Source organism: Copadichromis virginalis, linkage group LG14 (genome assembly GCF_057382275.1).
Source record: "Copadichromis virginalis isolate Kocher_CV1m ecotype Utaka linkage group LG14, C_Virginalis_male_GT1.1, whole genome shotgun sequence".
Lineage (NCBI taxonomy): Eukaryota > Metazoa > Chordata > Actinopteri > Cichliformes > Cichlidae > Copadichromis > Copadichromis virginalis.
The window spans coordinates 38,169,912-38,186,332 of record NC_140631.1 but is presented as its reverse complement, the minus strand read 5'-3'; the positions used below and the strand labels follow the sequence as shown (position 1 = coordinate 38,186,332).

Sequence of the window (16,421 nt, the reverse complement as noted above, 5' to 3'; positions counted from 1 at the left end):
AGAAATTTGAGCAAAAGCATGATGGTAGTTTTTTGGTTGTATAGAGAATTAAGACCTAAGTTATAACAGGGCAGTGCAGTGAAGCTAAAGAAAGAAAGAAAGGCGTGTCCAGGTTGGGTAACAAACAGACCATATAAAAGATGGACAAAGCTTTAAACCTGCATTCTTGCTGATGGCCAGCAGAGGGCGACTCCTGTAGTTATAAAAACAGGTGGAGTTGCATGGAAAATGTCCCTCAACTCGACTCCTCTGTGATCTCACTTTCCCGATTAGATTATGGGCTCAATCACTTTTTTTTTTCACTTTTATTCAACACAACAAGATGCCTTTTAAATTTTTTGTGAATTATGAATTATTAAAGTCACAAAGGGGGACCAGTCCGAGTATGTCCAGTGTTGGTTTCACAGCGAGATCCACACCCCTTCTGTGACATCTGGTTTCAAACAACTAAAATAGCAAAGGTTGAAAATATCTTCAGGCTTCAAATCAGAACTTCACTCACTAGTGGCAAAGTCCATCTGTTATATACAGTCTATTTAATAAGTACATAGCACAGTGTTATGTGTCGCTAAATATTAGCTTCTGAACGAAAACAGGACTTCTTCCAGGTTTAATTTTTGCAGTAATGTCACTGAACTTATGTTTCAATATTAATTACAGTCAGTGCTGTCAAAAGAAAAATGTAGTATAACAAAAGTAGTGTTTGTTTAAAGTTTGTTTATAGATTTTTCTATAAAAGGCCGGCTCTGCTGAGAAGGTTCTAGGACCACTCACCAAAACGACGAACTGATTATTAAGCAGTTCGTTCAGTTAAAGGTTTTAGCTCTTGCATAAATGTCCATAAGCTGTACACGAACTTTGAAGATCAAAGTGAATTTCACGCCCTTCTCAAAGCCAAACTGCATGTGACTGAACCTGAAAAGGTCACTCATAATACTTTAATCTTCTCATTTTGGTAACTTTTAACTTGTCCGGGTCTGACGTCCCTCTGCTGGATCCCCAACACCAGTGAACACCAGCCCTCAGCCCTGCAACAGGCCAGCGTCCCTAGTGCAAAGAAAAGGTTGCATAAAGTTCCATTGCTACCACGGACATCATCCTCACCATCATCGGCAACATTAATCCCTGAACACACCGCTCTACAATCCTCATAGACTTCATATTACTACATACTACTGAGTGCTTTTGGTGTACAAGATGCAACATGTCAAAGTCTGAAGTGTCTGAATGGCATCAGAGAATCTGCACCAGTGTTTCCCTCCGCTTAAAAAACAGTGCGTTTCATTTTTCGGGGCTTTTTTGGCCCCTGATCGTGTAAACAGGAGGAAACACTGATCCAACATGAAACATTTTCAACATCAATGATCTACATTCATTTCCAGGCAGAAAAGAAAACACTTTCAATACATTAACAACAAACCAAAAGGTATTTTTATTTATTACTTCGCGTCTGCCGACAGAATGAGGCTGATGTGAGCACAACAGACAGACGGGCAGGGTATCGGCACACACGCCCAAACCGTCGAGCTTTCATTTGTCCCAATGTTTACCTTTCATATATTATCTAAATGTTTCTGCTCTCCAAAGTGTAAAGTTATTTGACTTGTTATTGGTTCAGCTGTACCCTGCGCGATCTGTTCTGTGTGTATCAGCAGAAACAAATCATGGAGGTTTATTATGATGCTGGATTCATAATCAGTCAGCCAGCTGGCTCGGTGTCACTTTAAACATGGAACTCTTTTCACTCTTGGTGTGTTTGTTGTGTCTGACATGCATGCAAATGATTGCACTCATGTGGCATTCTCATGAAATAAATTACAAGTTCTAAAGACAAATTTTATGAGAAACAGAAACGAGGTCTGTAGGTCAGGAGGGAATTTAAAATCCAGCAATGAAAACCTAAAATAAATAAATAAATAAATAAGACCCAACACAATCAGCTGACCGATAACCATATCTTTAACAAGCCTTAAATATGAACTCTATCCTAGCAAATATAGACACGAGCTGGATTCTTGGGCTTTACAGCCTTCTTACAAATAAATGTAAATGTTTTCTTGTAAAATATTACTGAAGTTATGTGAAGTCCTTCATGTTTGAGTTAAAAAATAACCTGGTCTATGATTTTAAAAATGTAAGTATTGGAGTGATGCGTCTTTGATGAGCTGGCAGACTCTGTGACATGCAGCAGAAAGGTGAGAGAGCAGGTAAAGTCCATGGGCAGACGGTGTTTTGAAAAGTAAAAACACCAAAAGGCTGCATTCGAAGCTCTGTGAAGCAACTGTGCACTGACCAAAAAATTTAATCAAAAAGAGAAAACACCTTAAAAAAGACAACCTGTTAAGCTCATTTTCAGCTCCATAGTTTTACTCTTGGACTCTAACAGCGTAGCTTTGCATGATTTACATTTATACCGAGCCCCGGTGGAGCCCCTTAGTTTATCTTCTGTCTGAAATAAGCTGTTGTAGCTCTTCTCCCTAAAAGGCCATGCTCTCTTTAGTCCTGATTTCTTTTGAATGGCTGCCGCTGGCAAACAGAAGATAAACATAAGCATTATCTCGATGGCTGAACACAAGCGCTTGTGTTTCCTGTTCTCCACTGTGGCTGCGGGGATTTTTTTTTTTTTTTTTTTCTCTTGCATCATTTCCACTTTAGAAGTCATAGTTTGATTGGTTCTAGGCCACAGGTGTGGGTTAAAATGCACCACATATCCTGAAACTGTGCCCACAGCATCAGGGAGCATCAGGAGCTAATGCTCCAAGAAACTAACTTGGACGTGTGCCCTACGAATGAGGCCTTTCTATTTTATCTAGCTTTCTGTTTCACATGCAGTACAGGAGCTGCAAATAATTAATTATTAAAAATAAAATAACAATTATGCAAATGCATTTCAGCTGAACTTTAACAGAGAGCATCAGAAACACGAGAGCTGGAATGAGTTTTCATACAGCAGCGGTGACAATAACGCACTTTAAAAGAAGTTTAAATGCAGTCTGGCCCGCATGCATCTAACGGGGCAGGAAATTAATGCCACCATCCACCGCTGGTGCCTCACAAAGCTGCATTTACCAGATAAACCAAACCGTGATGATTCTCATTTCCTGCTGTTTATGGCATTGTGGTGCGTTACCATGAAATGAAACATATACTTGTAACAAGGATGCTAAACTGCAAAGACGAGCTTCTTTAGACGAGTGATTTCTCTCCAAGAAAAGCATGCAATCTCTCACTTATGAAATATTTTGTCAGTGCCGTGTCAGCTCATTCGCTTTTTTAATTGATCGCTTCAGTCATTTCCACCTGATGACTTTTAAGACTCGTTTATAACCTCTAACATTTTCAGCCTGATGGGTTTTATGTGTGCGTGCGAAGATGTAAGTCTATCTTTGTGAGCGAGGACATATTTCCAGGACCTGAATTTGAAAGACGCTCTGAAAGGTTTATTTGAAGGTTCAGAATCAGGGTTAAATTAAGGGGTGAGGGAATGTAGCATCACAAAGATAGAAGTACAAATGTGTGAATGGGGTGTGTGTAGATGTGTGTTGTGAATGGGACGTATTGTATCCGGAAGACTGAGGCGGCATCTGAGGGGATGAACGTACTGACGAGTGTGAAGCACACACCAACACAAATAACCTGAGAGCTATGGAGACCCTGGGAGCGGAGAGCAGCAGCGCGCGCGCACACACACACACACACACACACACACACACACACACACACACACACACACACACACACACAAGATTTTGTTTTAAACTCTGTATAAAAACAAATTTGTATGTATAATAAATCAAAGAGAATATCCAGTAGTTTGATGTTGTAAGAGAATAAAAGAGTAGATGAGGCCTGTTTTCATCCCTGAAGGCCTCATTCATTAAAAACATGCAGATTTTGTGCTTATGACCAAATCATGAAAAACTGATCTAGATGGTAAAACAAGCAGATGACAATGAATGGTTTCATTTTTATTAGAAATATCAAAAATAAAGATTTTTTCCTATTTTATTCATTAATTTAAGTGGACCTCTTAAACTTAAACCACCACCTGGTAAGGCCAATGATCATACTAGGAATACCCACCTGCCCCGTGTTTAATATGAGCATTTATCTACCACTGTAAAAGTCTATATATGACAGAATATAAATAAAACTACAAGAGGTCCACTTTTAAAATCGTTTTAATGAATGAGGCCCCTGGGAACAAGACTTTTTATTTCTTCTGACCACCTACTGCTCACTAGAAAATCTATAATGCTAAAATAAAATCCTACCCAAGGGAAGGGAAACTGCTGTGTATGCCCTGGGATCTTGATTTGATACATTTCTTCTTGTTTTTTGTGTGCGTAACAAAGTTCTGAAGACCGACGTCTACTCTTCTCTTCTCTTAAACAGAGTCAGCACAAACCTGGAGATCAGTGCTGACTCATCCAGGGCAAGTGCACGCGTGTGTTTACAGTGCAGTTTGTTATCCAAGTAAAACTATTAGAATTTCTACATGTTTTCATGGCCAGACCTCCAGACAGATGGGATACAGCGGAGAAAGTAAAAGAAGGTCTGTAAAACATTTTGGCATAATTTCATTCTGTTTGTATTTCCAAGGAGTAATAAGACGTAGTGTAGGATGTCTCGACTTACAGACAGATATATACAGTAAATAGGACACACAGACGAGAAATACATACAGACGGAGCTCGTCTCATAGAAAAAACAAACATGGAACAGCATGAGCTACGTTTTATCGCTCTACCAGCCGTCAGCCTAACAGCCTTCCCGTTGACCGTGATGCGCGTCCCGTCTCTCTCTCGCGGCGACGCTGCCCGGGGCTCCGCAGCACAAAACGCCACCCTGCTCTCAGGCAGTTCTCCGAAACAGCCGCCAGGGGGCGTCGGTGACTCTGTGCGTTCTCACAGAGACACAGAAGAGAGAGAGAGAGAGATAGAGGGGGAGAGCGAGGGAGGTGTCTCCTGCTCCAAATCAAATCCGTCCCGTCTGTCCTATGAGTGAGCCCGGGTCAAACCTTCGATTTCCATCCAAACACGACTGCTCTGTTGACAGTGTTGGAGGCGAAGAGGAGGAGGGGGGCGTTCGCAACCAGTTTATGGCCCCGCCTCCCAGCCAGAGTTCATACTGTGAGCTTCAATCCCAGCTCCCGTCCAAGCTCATTTTTTCTTACTGGACTTTTCTGATCGTTTTGCGTCCGACTTCCCAGCCCGTTCTGACCTCTCCGACCGTTCGCCCCTCTCCCTCTCCTTCTCTTTATCCCTCTCCTTCTCCTTCTCTCTGTCCCGTTCCTTCTCCTTCTCAGCACGCTCGATTCGGTCACCCCGGTCCGAACGCTCGCCACCGCGCTCTGACCTGTTGTCCACCTTGCTCCCGTCGCGGCGCGTGCCCTCGTCGGTGGATGAGGTAGTTGGTTGGGGCTGACCCCATTTGGCAATCTCCTCGTGCTCTGAAATACTGGCGGTGATATTAGTCACCCACGTTTTGAGGTCGTCCTGCGATGGGAGAGAGGGGTGCACAGATGTCAGCTGGCCGGTTCAGTTGTTAACATGAATGTTTTTAAGGTTTTCGATGACGTGCAGATGCACAGTTACAGCTGCTTTCACTATTCTGAGGCGTGCAGGAAACAGAAAAAATGTCTCACCTCATCTTTTGCATGAAACAAAAACTCGCTGCCGTCCTTCGTTCTGCAAAGAGAGAAGAAGAGTTAAACTCAGCCTTAGAGCAGTGGTCCCCAAACTGTGGGGTGGGCCCCATCTGTGAGCCACAGAACTACAGTGTGGAAAAGAGGAAAAGCGCGAGTCATTTGCTACTGCTCTGACTTTTACTTAACTAAAATTCAACTTAGATCAATTTGGAAATCCCCGTGTCTGTGTAGCTTAGACTACTTTAAGTTCTTCTTTAAGATTTGGAAAGATGTTTCACCCTCACTGTATCATGTGTTCTATTTTTAGATTTCTATTTTAGTAAAATATCTTTCTGTAATTATTATGAGGTGTCACACACTTTAAGGCATTTGCTTTTTTAATTTCAGAGAAGAAGTAAACAGCCTACTGATCTCAGTCACCTTTAACCAGCTGCTTCTTAAACACGACTCTCAGCTGTGGTTTAACTACGCTTCTAACGTCTAGTTATCGTCTGTAAACAGGTTCCATCGAGGGAGCTCATCACATCGTGAATCCTTAGCTGACCAATCAGCATGCATCAGCAGGATGCTAACGATTCATGGCCAAAAAAATGGAAGAAAGCGTTGTTTCGTTTCAGTTTGGAAAGATTATAAGTGTCATATTTTTGAAAACTAAAAGAAAATGTGACCTTTTTTGTCTAGAAGCAGGTTTTTAGCTATTGGAACACCAGAATTATGTACAATGGGTTTACTAGATCAAATCTGGGTTTGTGGTTATGACCAAATAAATTACTCACACTATTTATTTTTACAATGTGCCCAGGCCCTAAAGAGTGAAAACACACTAACGTGAAGCATGAAAGTGCCTGTCTGCAGTACATGTGAGTGCGAAAACAGCCGATTACTTGAGCGTGAAGACGTTCTTCTTCTTCTTGTAGCCATTGGTGACGTCGCAGTGGCAGTGGGAGAGGTTGAGCAGCGGCTCGTTGTTGTAGGGCGTCGTGGTGTTCTTGGCGTCCTTGTAGAAACCCAGCTCCCCTTTATTCAGCACGCAGTACAGGTTGACCCATGATCTGCTGTGGTGGGGGGAGGCGGGAGAGGAAGGGAGGGGAAGAAGAGGAGGGAAAGGTGAGAGGAAAAGAGGAGCATGGGGAAGGAGGTTGGGTGGAGGGGTGGGGGAGGACAGGAGGAGTCAGGAAGAGCTGCAGAATCACAGTCGCTACACTAACACCTCACTCACCTGACCAGAGCAGACAGGTAGGTAGGCGGGATGAAGCAGCCCCAAGAAGGGAAGAGGAAACACACTGCTGAACAAACGCAGACGGACGGACAGACAGACGGAGGAGGTGGGGGGATGGAGGTATGGGGAGGAAGGCTACGTACAGCTTGTGTGCACCTGTGTGCGAGGCTTACATGTGACTTACCTTGGAGGAGACAAGAGGAGCAGCCAGCAGCACCGAGGAAGAGAGGAGAAAAGAGACAGAGGAGTTTGGTTAAAATGCCATTTTGGCAACAATGCGGCTTAAAATCCAGACATGCTCGTTTTCCCTCTGTGAGCGTGTTTACATGCACACAGCATTCCAGTTAATAGCTGACATCGGCAGTACTGTGCACAAGTTTCAGGAACTTGTTTATATTTTTATCTTCAGTCGCCCAGACACACAGTCAGAGTTCTTAAGGGCAACTTTCAGCCACAAGAAGAACAAAGAGTTCTGCAGCAGATGGTGTGGAAGCCAGTGTGAGATTACATAAAGAGACAGCCAGGCTCCACAGATGATCTGTGGCAAATCTCCACAGACCTTAAAAAGAAGTTTCATTTTTGTTTACTTCACTTTGTATTATTTTATTTTAAACATTCTCCTTTTACTTTTAGCAACTAAAACATTTGCACAGTACTGCCAGTATTATTCAGAGCAAGTTTCCGTGTGCAGCTTAATATCCTGATTTCAAACTCAACAGTAGATACACGGGTAAAAAAAACAAAAAAACAAAACAATGGTGCAAGTGATAAGTGATGTCTGAACTGCTCACAACACCCATTAAAAGTTCATTCTTGAAATGTTTTTCTATTGTTGGCTCTGTGTGATGGCGGGGAGTGCAGATATCCCAGACGTGGTCATCTCCAACCACATCCAGAGCTTTGCTTTGCAAGGCAGAAGAAAAATGGCTTAAAGGAGCGGTAAACTAAAGAGTTAATAAGGAAGAGCCAAAACTGTTGGGAAGAGTTGGAAATGAGCGCAACAGGTTCCCTTTAAAAACACTTGAGCTAAAAAAAATGTTCCTTTTAATATCTCTGTTCCTTGGTGTGGGTTTTTTAATGTATTTTCCTAGTTTACAGTAGCAGATATTACTTTTCTCTTCCTGTACATTATGAACAGGACACCTCGGGAAGAAGTTTAAACTTTTTCAGAGGAAATTTGACATGTGAATGCACTCACAGCTGTAACCTCAATTTAATGCGAAGCATAGATGTGGAAGTTTGTCGTCCACTTTCATACACCTTTCACAGGCACCATACCCTAACAAGGTACCAGAATATTAATGTGCACATCAACTTACTTAGTGTCTCATCGCGTAGAGATGTAACAGAGACAGGTTGAATCTCAGTCCTTCCCTAAATGCATCCTCGCTTTCTTTCTCGGCATCAACCGCTAACAACGAGGAGCACTTTGGAGATTCACACTTGTCCGGATTTAAGCCATTCGACATTGTGCTTTACCTTGCCATGTACATAACAGGGCATGTACATACGACACACTCATCCATTGCCTTGAGTAGGTGCGTGAGCGGGACTCATCCACAGCTGGGAGGGGATGAGCTTTTAGCTGTGCAAGGTCAGCCCAGCCCTCAGGGGGCAGTGCAGAGAGAGACTTTCTTGCTGGTGTCTCTCTGGAAGAAGCAGGGTGGTCATCAGTGGAGGGCAGGCTGTGTGCATAAGTGTGTGTGTTTGACCAGCAGCTCCATCCCACAGCATTCCTCAGCCAGTCAGTCAGTCTCCTGTGTTTTATTCTGTGGGCTCGCGTTAGATCAGGAGGCATCGTAAGCGTCATGCATGAAGTTTTCACATGCGGTGGGAATCCTGCAGGCCTCTGATCTAATAAAGTGCTCTAATTACATCCTAATAATCAGCACTGACAGACATAATATATTCAGAGGCTGACATAAGATTTACATTAGTGAATCCTTTTCCTGCTTCATGTACTCATCACTGATTTTCTTACTCTTCAGTACAAATTAACAACTGGAGGACTGGGCGATATCTCAGTATCTGCTATGAACGAAGATCTTTATAGCAGAAAAGTGCAGTAAGCCTTCAGGTCCTTCACTACATGTGCAGACTTATCAGTATAAAATGCATTTATAAACCATGTCGGACATGGTCATCAGCAAAATGTAAAAGAGCCAAAGTTAGTTTATATGGTATATTCAGCGTTGGGGAGTAACGGAATACATGTACCTGCGTTACGTATTTAAAATACAAAATATGAGTAACTGTAATCCGTTACAGTTACCATTTAAAAAGGTGGTATTCAGAATACAGTTACTTTGTTGAAATAAAGAAATTACACAGCGGTCTTCTCCTGTTTCATATGTTCGGCTATGCCCTCTCTATTTCTGGTAATTCCACGCTGGCGGAAACCCAAACAAAACACGCATTAGGAGGCTCTAATGTCTGTGTCTCAATCCTGCGGCCCATGTCAGCTCTACTTGAGGCCCGCATAATGACATGAAGAAATATTTTTAAAAATTATTGTTCAAAAATTATTTAATATAAAGGCAATAGGCAGAGTGTTCGGAGCCGCAAACCTGTTTTATATACACGCGGAATAGTTTTAATACGAGATCGCTGCTAAAAGTGCAGCTTTACCTAACGTCCACCCTACTGTTACTCATTTATATTAAGATTGAAACATCTAGTTAGTATTGGTATGGAGAGTAACCTGCAGTAATAGTAATAAACCACACAGCAATAGTACATTCATGTAGTTGTAAAAAGTATGATAATATATTAAGTATTCAGAATACGTTACTCTCATTGAGTAACGTAACGGAATACGTTACAAAATACATTTTGGGGCATGTAATCTGTAATCTGTAGTGGAATACATTTTAAAAGTAACCTTCCCAACACTGGGTATATTTAACCTCCTAGGACCTGGCGTCCACATATGTGGACATCACATTTTGGGTTATTTAGACCAAAATAGTCAATTTTGCTCTACATGGTCCTGATATCCACTTACGAGGACATTATACTACTACTGCTCTATCAAAATTTTAAACAAATATCCTGATATGTGGCTCTTATTTTTCTTAAAAACAAAAATAAGGTAAAAAAAAAATCTTGTAATTCTTTGTTTTTACATTCATTGGGCCCCAATATGCCCAAATATCAAATAGAAATTAAAAATGCATACTGTGGAAGAGTTCGGGTCTTAGGAGGTTAATACATTTTCACCACTATATTTCCAACCCCAGGGAGAATAGCTGCTGTGTTGCTGCAGCTAATGGGGATCTTAATCTATTACACTAAGCTATACCTGCCTTCAGACAGATGTTTCCAGCAAAGAACTACTACTCTTTACCCAGCTGCAATGACCAAAACAGTTATTTACCTTGCAAAACATCTACTGCTACCTAAATTAATTTGTTAGTGTAGCTGTGTGATTATTCTAAAGCTGTAGCTCAGTTTGGCCTCAAAAAGGTAAAAACCCTGTTTTTGAGGTTCTGAAAAGAACATTTTATTGCATGAACTAAGAAGCTTTGATTTGTCTCACATTTTTAACCTTTAGTTAAATAACTCCTTCAGTTTTTATTTTATTATTCATTGTTTGGCAACGCTAACATGACTTCTCCTCGCGGCAGGAAAACCTTAGGAGCAAGCAGAGGTTGCATGCGCGTGCTGACAGGTTAAAAACTCGATATATCGCCCAGCCCTAAACAGCTGTAATCTCCCACTGCCAGGCACAGGCAACACCACAAACTGTGACTACCTCCTTCTTTCCACCACGTACAAACACAAGACAGTCTAGAACTTTTTTATGTCAGAGAAAAAGGTAAAAATTCAAACTTCATCTCAATAAAAATATAAAAAGGTAAGATTTCCTGAGAAACGCCAAAGCTCTTCTGAGTATTTTCATGTTGAACACACGATGGAATCAACCTGTGAGCCTGTGTGTGTCATGCATCTGTTCAACATGTCCGTGTGTTAGCCTGTTAGCTCAACATGCTAAAGTCATGCCTCTGTCACTCCTGTTGAATTATTAAATGGAGGAAGCAGCAGTGTCATGAGAAAGTGGTACTTAGAGGGCTGGAAATGCTTTGTTCAAACTAATATTTAAGAATAAGTCGATGAAACAATCATTTTTTCTGCACCTCAATAACCCCTGTGGAACATAAATAGCTTTGAATTGATTAACTGGAATCCCTAAAGTTTGATACTCATGACATCACTGTCCATCCTCCTTCTCTATAACTCCTATCAGGTATCAGGTATCATTATGACCCTGAACACCCACCTATTGGTGCTCTTCTTCAGGCTCTCAATGTCCAGCTTGCGGAAAAGGAAGCCCTCGTGGTGTGCCGTATGTGTGGGCGGTTGGGGGACGATCGGGCTGCTCTGGGCTGGTGCAGATCTGGACCGCCGCGTCGTTTCCCCGGGCTCCTTGGGTCGTGGCCGGCGTCGTGGTTTGGGTCTGTCCCGAGCTCGAGGGCGGTCGGGACGGGAAGACTTTTCTGGTATCCCATTAGGCAGTCGGGGCACCTCACCGCGGGCCTAAGGGTTGGGAGAGGCGATGAATTTGATTTATGGCTCAAAAGTGAAAAACGTTATTACTTATCCCAGTTTTCTCTTTTTAGGAAGTTTGGTCAAAACTTAGAATTAACCCCTAAACGCCCCCAAATATCACACTCTTTATTTATAAAGACTAAACCCAGACCTGCGCTGCTTCTCTTTCTTGTAGCTGCTCTACGATCTCTGCCATGGTGGACCTCTTGTCTCTGTGGAAAAATACCTACTGTTCACATCACAATTGATTCAACTCCAAAATTGACTACAATAACATTCACTTCTTTTCTGCATAAATATCCACATCCAGATTAAAATGCACTGCAGTACTCTCAGTCTCACCCTCCTGCTGAGCGTCTGTCTGATTGCTCCTTCCCTGTGTCGTGCTCACTGGATTCCTGTCTCTCCAGCCGGTGCCTGTCCCTCTCTCTCCGCCGGCCCTCGTGGCCCCCGTGACCTTCTTGTTCGCTGGAAGTTTGCCTCTCCAACGTCCGTCTCTCCCGCCTCTCAGCCTGTTCCCTCCACACCTCTTGAGGCAGCTCATCCCTGCGCGCCTGGATTAGCTGCTCGCTGGACAGCTGCCGTTCTATCCTGTGGTGATAAGTGTGTGTCTGGCCCTGAGGCTCAGCGTGGCCCAAAGGGTCAGTCCTGGATCCTCGAGGCCCTCTGGTGGGCTCGCTGTGCAGACGCTCCCGGCTCGGCTCCTGAAGCACCACCTCGGCCATCACTGCTACCTCTGCTCTCTCTGTCCCCATCATCATATCTCTCTCCCTCCCCCGCTCTCTTGCCTTCTCCAGCCGGCTGGCCACAATCAGAGGCGTCACAGCATCATCTAAGTGTTTGATTTTGGGTTGCCGGAGATACGGGGAGGATTTTGCCTCAATTTCCCTCGCCGCTTGTGCCGGATGCAGGTGACTCATCACCTTTGCTGTCTGTTCCCTTGCTGTGCTGGCACTTTCTCGTGCCTGGTTGGCTGACACTAGCATCGCTGCTGTGGCTATAGATGCAATCGAGGATGCAGCCGGGCGGCCTAGACCTGCAGCCACACCCACTACGCCTCCATCCCGGACATCCAGAGTGTTTCGGTAGCTGGAGCCGTTCATCACAGGGGTGTAGTTGGCGACTGTTGATCCCAGGCGCCGAACTGCAGATGACGGAGAAGGTGTTGGGGTGGCCGGCGAGGGAGATGGAGGAGAGCTGGCTTCGTTCTGTTCATATATAGTCTGCCTCATGACGGGGGAGACTGGGAGGCGGGGGAGAGTGGGTGGACTATGTGAGGCATCTTGGGGATCCAGGAAGACTTTACGACCCAGGAGGGGAGTTGGGGGCAGTTTACTTTGCTCTGCTTTTAGCTTTTCTACCTGCAGAAAGAAAACAGAACCAGAGATGAAACTACCAAGTCTTCATCAACAATTTGAGCATGTTTGGAACGTGCTACTGAGTTTGTCTAAACTGAGGACATATTTGCACAGTGAGGATGATGATAATACCGTGGTGAGCCGCCGCAGTGAGCTGAATCGCTCTTCCCAGGTGGCAGCTGCTTTGCGGAAGGCTTCATGTCGACGAATCAGCTGTTCCACCTCATCTACGCTCCCTCCAAGCTCGTTGCTGTTGATAAACGGCTCCTGAGCAGTCAGCCATGCCTCTGCCACCACCGCCTCCTGGGCAAACTGGTGAACCTCCAACACTGCAAACAGGACAAATAAGAACACCAAAAAAGAGAGAAAGCATCTTAATTTACTTCTAAATGCCAGATTCCTGCACATCCCTGTCTTTTTTACTTTTTAAGCCATTGCATCCACTCACATTGCTGCAGGAATTCCCAGTGCTTGTCCCACTTCTCAGACAGCTCACGCTCCTTAGCGATCACTTTGTCCAGCTTCTCTTTGATCTGAGAATAAAGATATCACAATTACATCATGGGTCTGTTTAGCTCTATGGATGCTCAGAAAAAATTGAAATATTATAGGGAATCGATTCCTTCTCACACATAAAATATAAAACCTTATGTTTCTTAACATGCATCTCTAAAGTTTTCTGTCATGCATATACTGTCACATGGGTGCAGTGAGATCAGTGTAATCATTAAGAGGAAAAAGCTCAGGCTTCATTTGGTTTTCCACACTTAGTTTCATTGTATAGCAGGCACATCCTTGCTGGTCAAACCTTCTGTTTGCAAGAGGCAGCCAATTAGAACAATTTTTCCTTAAAGGGGGAGGAGCTATAACAGAGATACAGGATGAATTGAGAAGCTGCACCAAGCCCCAGCACAAAAAACAAGGGTGATTTTAGTGAATCATGTAAAGCCCCTCTAGTAGAGCCTAAAACTAGCAATATGACTCTGCAGAGGAGGCTAATCGACTCGTGAGCCCACTCAACCAGAGTCTTCAAAGTTATAAACAAACTGAGGTTTAGATATCAGTGTTTAAATTGGACTTAAAGTGACAGTCTTTATCATGTTTACTCATCTCACCTCTTCAGCTGCAGGGTTTCTAGCCGCCAGCAGGGTTTTTCCCATCTCAATACACTCCAGGATGCTCTGACTGCGAGCCTCTACTTCACTCTTAAGACTCTGGTGATAGTTCATCAGCACCTCTACTGAGGACACGTCCCTGCAGGAACCACACAGAACCTGAACTCACTGAAGACTTTCACTATGCCCACGAATGCTGACCATCACATGCTATTATAATGAACCATAAAAAGCAAAATGATATTTCATATGTACATTTTTTTTAAAAGAAAATAAATGAGTTTGATCTTAAACAGTGCATGTGGTGAACAGATATTGAGGCTGCTATGCAGGGTGCCACATGCATATGTAGAAGGTATTGTAGATACCTGGGCTTCTCTCCTGTCCCTATCTGACAGATGATCGAGTCCATCCACATGATCTGATCTCGGACCATGCCGAAGAACCTCAGCTTGTCAGTCTCTGTGGTGATCTGCACCCGACACTCTTCGCAGGATGTTAGCAGCTCTTTCCAGCACTGCATCACTTCGTGCTCACGGCACGCGATGGCTTCGGCCTTCTCGCCAGCGTACACCGTCCTCAGCTGGGCTGCGCTCTCTTGCAGCTGACGCACCTGGCAGAGCGTGAAGGCAAGCTTTAGTAAACAGCTCAACTGAACAGGGACGAAACAGAATTGAAAAAAGGAAAGAGAGAGTTTGTTTTCCGAGTGACGCACGAAACACAGCTGCCAAGACAGCTGTGTTTCGTCAGGGCCAAGTGGTGCAGGCTCTGTCACCTGAGTAGGCACAGAACATCTGTGCTTTTGCATCTTTCTTGAGTAGCACTGTTCCTGCTGCCCAGGTGCACGACAGAGACTAGATCAAGCAAAATTAAATGCAGAGTAAGAAGATGGTGTTGCCATGAAAATGGCAGACTCACAAAGAACCAAAAACTTTACTATCCAATGAAATAGATTTTATGTGAATTTGATTTAATTTAAACAAATTCACATAATTTAGTTCAGTTCAGTGTTTTTTATTGGTTATAAAAATGCATTAAAGTCTATCATTTCTGGATTCAGTTTCTGATATACTGATATTCTTTACTTTTTAAATCCACATGGGGGGTCACTGCACCAATTAGGATTACTCAGTTAGCCAGGTAACTTCTAAAATAGCATGCAAAAAATGATTTACACTTTTGTAATCAATATTAACAGTCAATGCTAATGATTAATTTTTTTTCAAATTCCAGATGTTATTCCTTTCACATTTAAACTGTTTTGCAGTCAGTAGCACAACTGGCTGTTAGCTACTGTCACGGGCTGCCGGGGCAGACCATGTGGAGAGAGTAGAGGACCCAATTGCAGACAGAGGCGAGGAGACAAAAACTGGACATAACGAAAAGCAAGCCTTTATTTAGGGCTGAAAACTCACGAAAATACAACATGGCTAAAGTGAGGAAAAACCTGAACATAACCTGGGAAACTATGACTCTCACTGTGACTTTATACTATGACGAGACAAGATAACAACTATGACTTGACTGGGAAACTGTGACAACGGGTAGGGAAGGTAACACAGACGATGCGACAATGAACAAAGGGAGACAGAGGACTTTAATACACACATGAGGTGATGAAGGGAAGAGGAGACACACGAGGACACAGTTGACTAGAATGAGACATAATGACAAAGGGGAGAGTAAAACTAAACGTAAAAAACCAAGAACACAAAACTCTTTCAAAATAAAACAGGAAACGTGGATATGACATGAGCAACATGAAAACACACAGACAGAAAATACATGACACAGAAAACTGGGACAGACTCATAACTAAGGCGACGTAAAAGGACCTAAACTATACTGCAACTCAAGACGATAACAAAGCAAACACTTAATATAATTTCAGAATTTCATGAACAGAGCACAATGTAAACATAAGAAAACAATACAAAAATAAGACAAAACGCTGGTTCAGAGACCCAGCCCCTGACAGCTACTCGCCATATTGCATCTGTTATGGATTTACAAATAAAAAAAATCACTAAATAAGTTTCTATAAAGATTCCTGCAGACCAAATATAGATAATATCAATCTTCTTCCTTTAATTCTCCTTTAATTTTTCCTTAAATGAAGATTAGAGGAGGGTCTGTTGATCGATGTGCAGCTGTACCTGTGTGACAAGCAGCTGAATGTCCTGCTCGAAGGTGTGCAGGAGTCTCTGCAGGGTGCTGGTGTTGGAAGTGCTGCCCTGCCGAGCCCGAACCTCTGGCAACCTTCGATGTTTGTCATCAATCTGGGCTAAAACCTGAAAAAAGGCAGTGGAGAAATTTTGCCTGTTTGTAGGGCAGAAATGCTCTATCGGCACCTGATTTACATTTTTCCTATTTTCTTTCTTTTTCAAGCTGTTCTCATCACGAAGGCCAATGTACACTGTGGTGACCCGACATAAAAGAAGATAAAAGTGTGAAATTAAATTAAATGAATCTGCTCTTTATCATATCCGGCATTATATGTGTGTGTGTGTGTCCTTTGGTTTAATTTGTGG

General features: G+C 43.1%; 1 protein-coding gene across 2 annotated transcripts in view; it reads right to left on the bottom strand.

Annotated features, from left to right (window-relative positions):
- Window positions 1-1,404: 1,404 nt before the first annotated feature.
- Window positions 1,405-16,421, bottom strand: part of sptbn4b (spectrin, beta, non-erythrocytic 4b) — a 96,852-nt gene continuing 81,835 nt past the window's right edge. Inside the window, exons 33-43 of one of the 2 annotated variants that reach the window (XM_085430804.1) lie at window positions 16,047-16,181; window positions 14,259-14,503; window positions 13,891-14,029; window positions 13,224-13,308; window positions 12,908-13,104; window positions 11,760-12,778; window positions 11,569-11,629; window positions 11,149-11,405; window positions 6,535-6,705; window positions 5,648-5,690; window positions 1,405-5,498 (exon numbers count right to left, since the gene is read on the bottom strand). In XM_085430804.1, the coding sequence (XP_085286930.1) occupies window positions 5,163-5,498; window positions 5,648-5,690; window positions 6,535-6,705; window positions 11,149-11,405; window positions 11,569-11,629; window positions 11,760-12,778; window positions 12,908-13,104; window positions 13,224-13,308; window positions 13,891-14,029; window positions 14,259-14,503; window positions 16,047-16,181 (2,688 nt within the window). In that variant the 3' untranslated portion in view covers window positions 1,405-5,162. The remainder of the gene's footprint in view (window positions 5,499-5,647; window positions 5,691-6,534; window positions 6,706-11,148; window positions 11,406-11,568; window positions 11,630-11,759; window positions 12,779-12,907; window positions 13,105-13,223; window positions 13,309-13,890; window positions 14,030-14,258; window positions 14,504-16,046; window positions 16,182-16,421) is intronic. The other variant, XM_085430805.1, reaches the window with a different exon arrangement.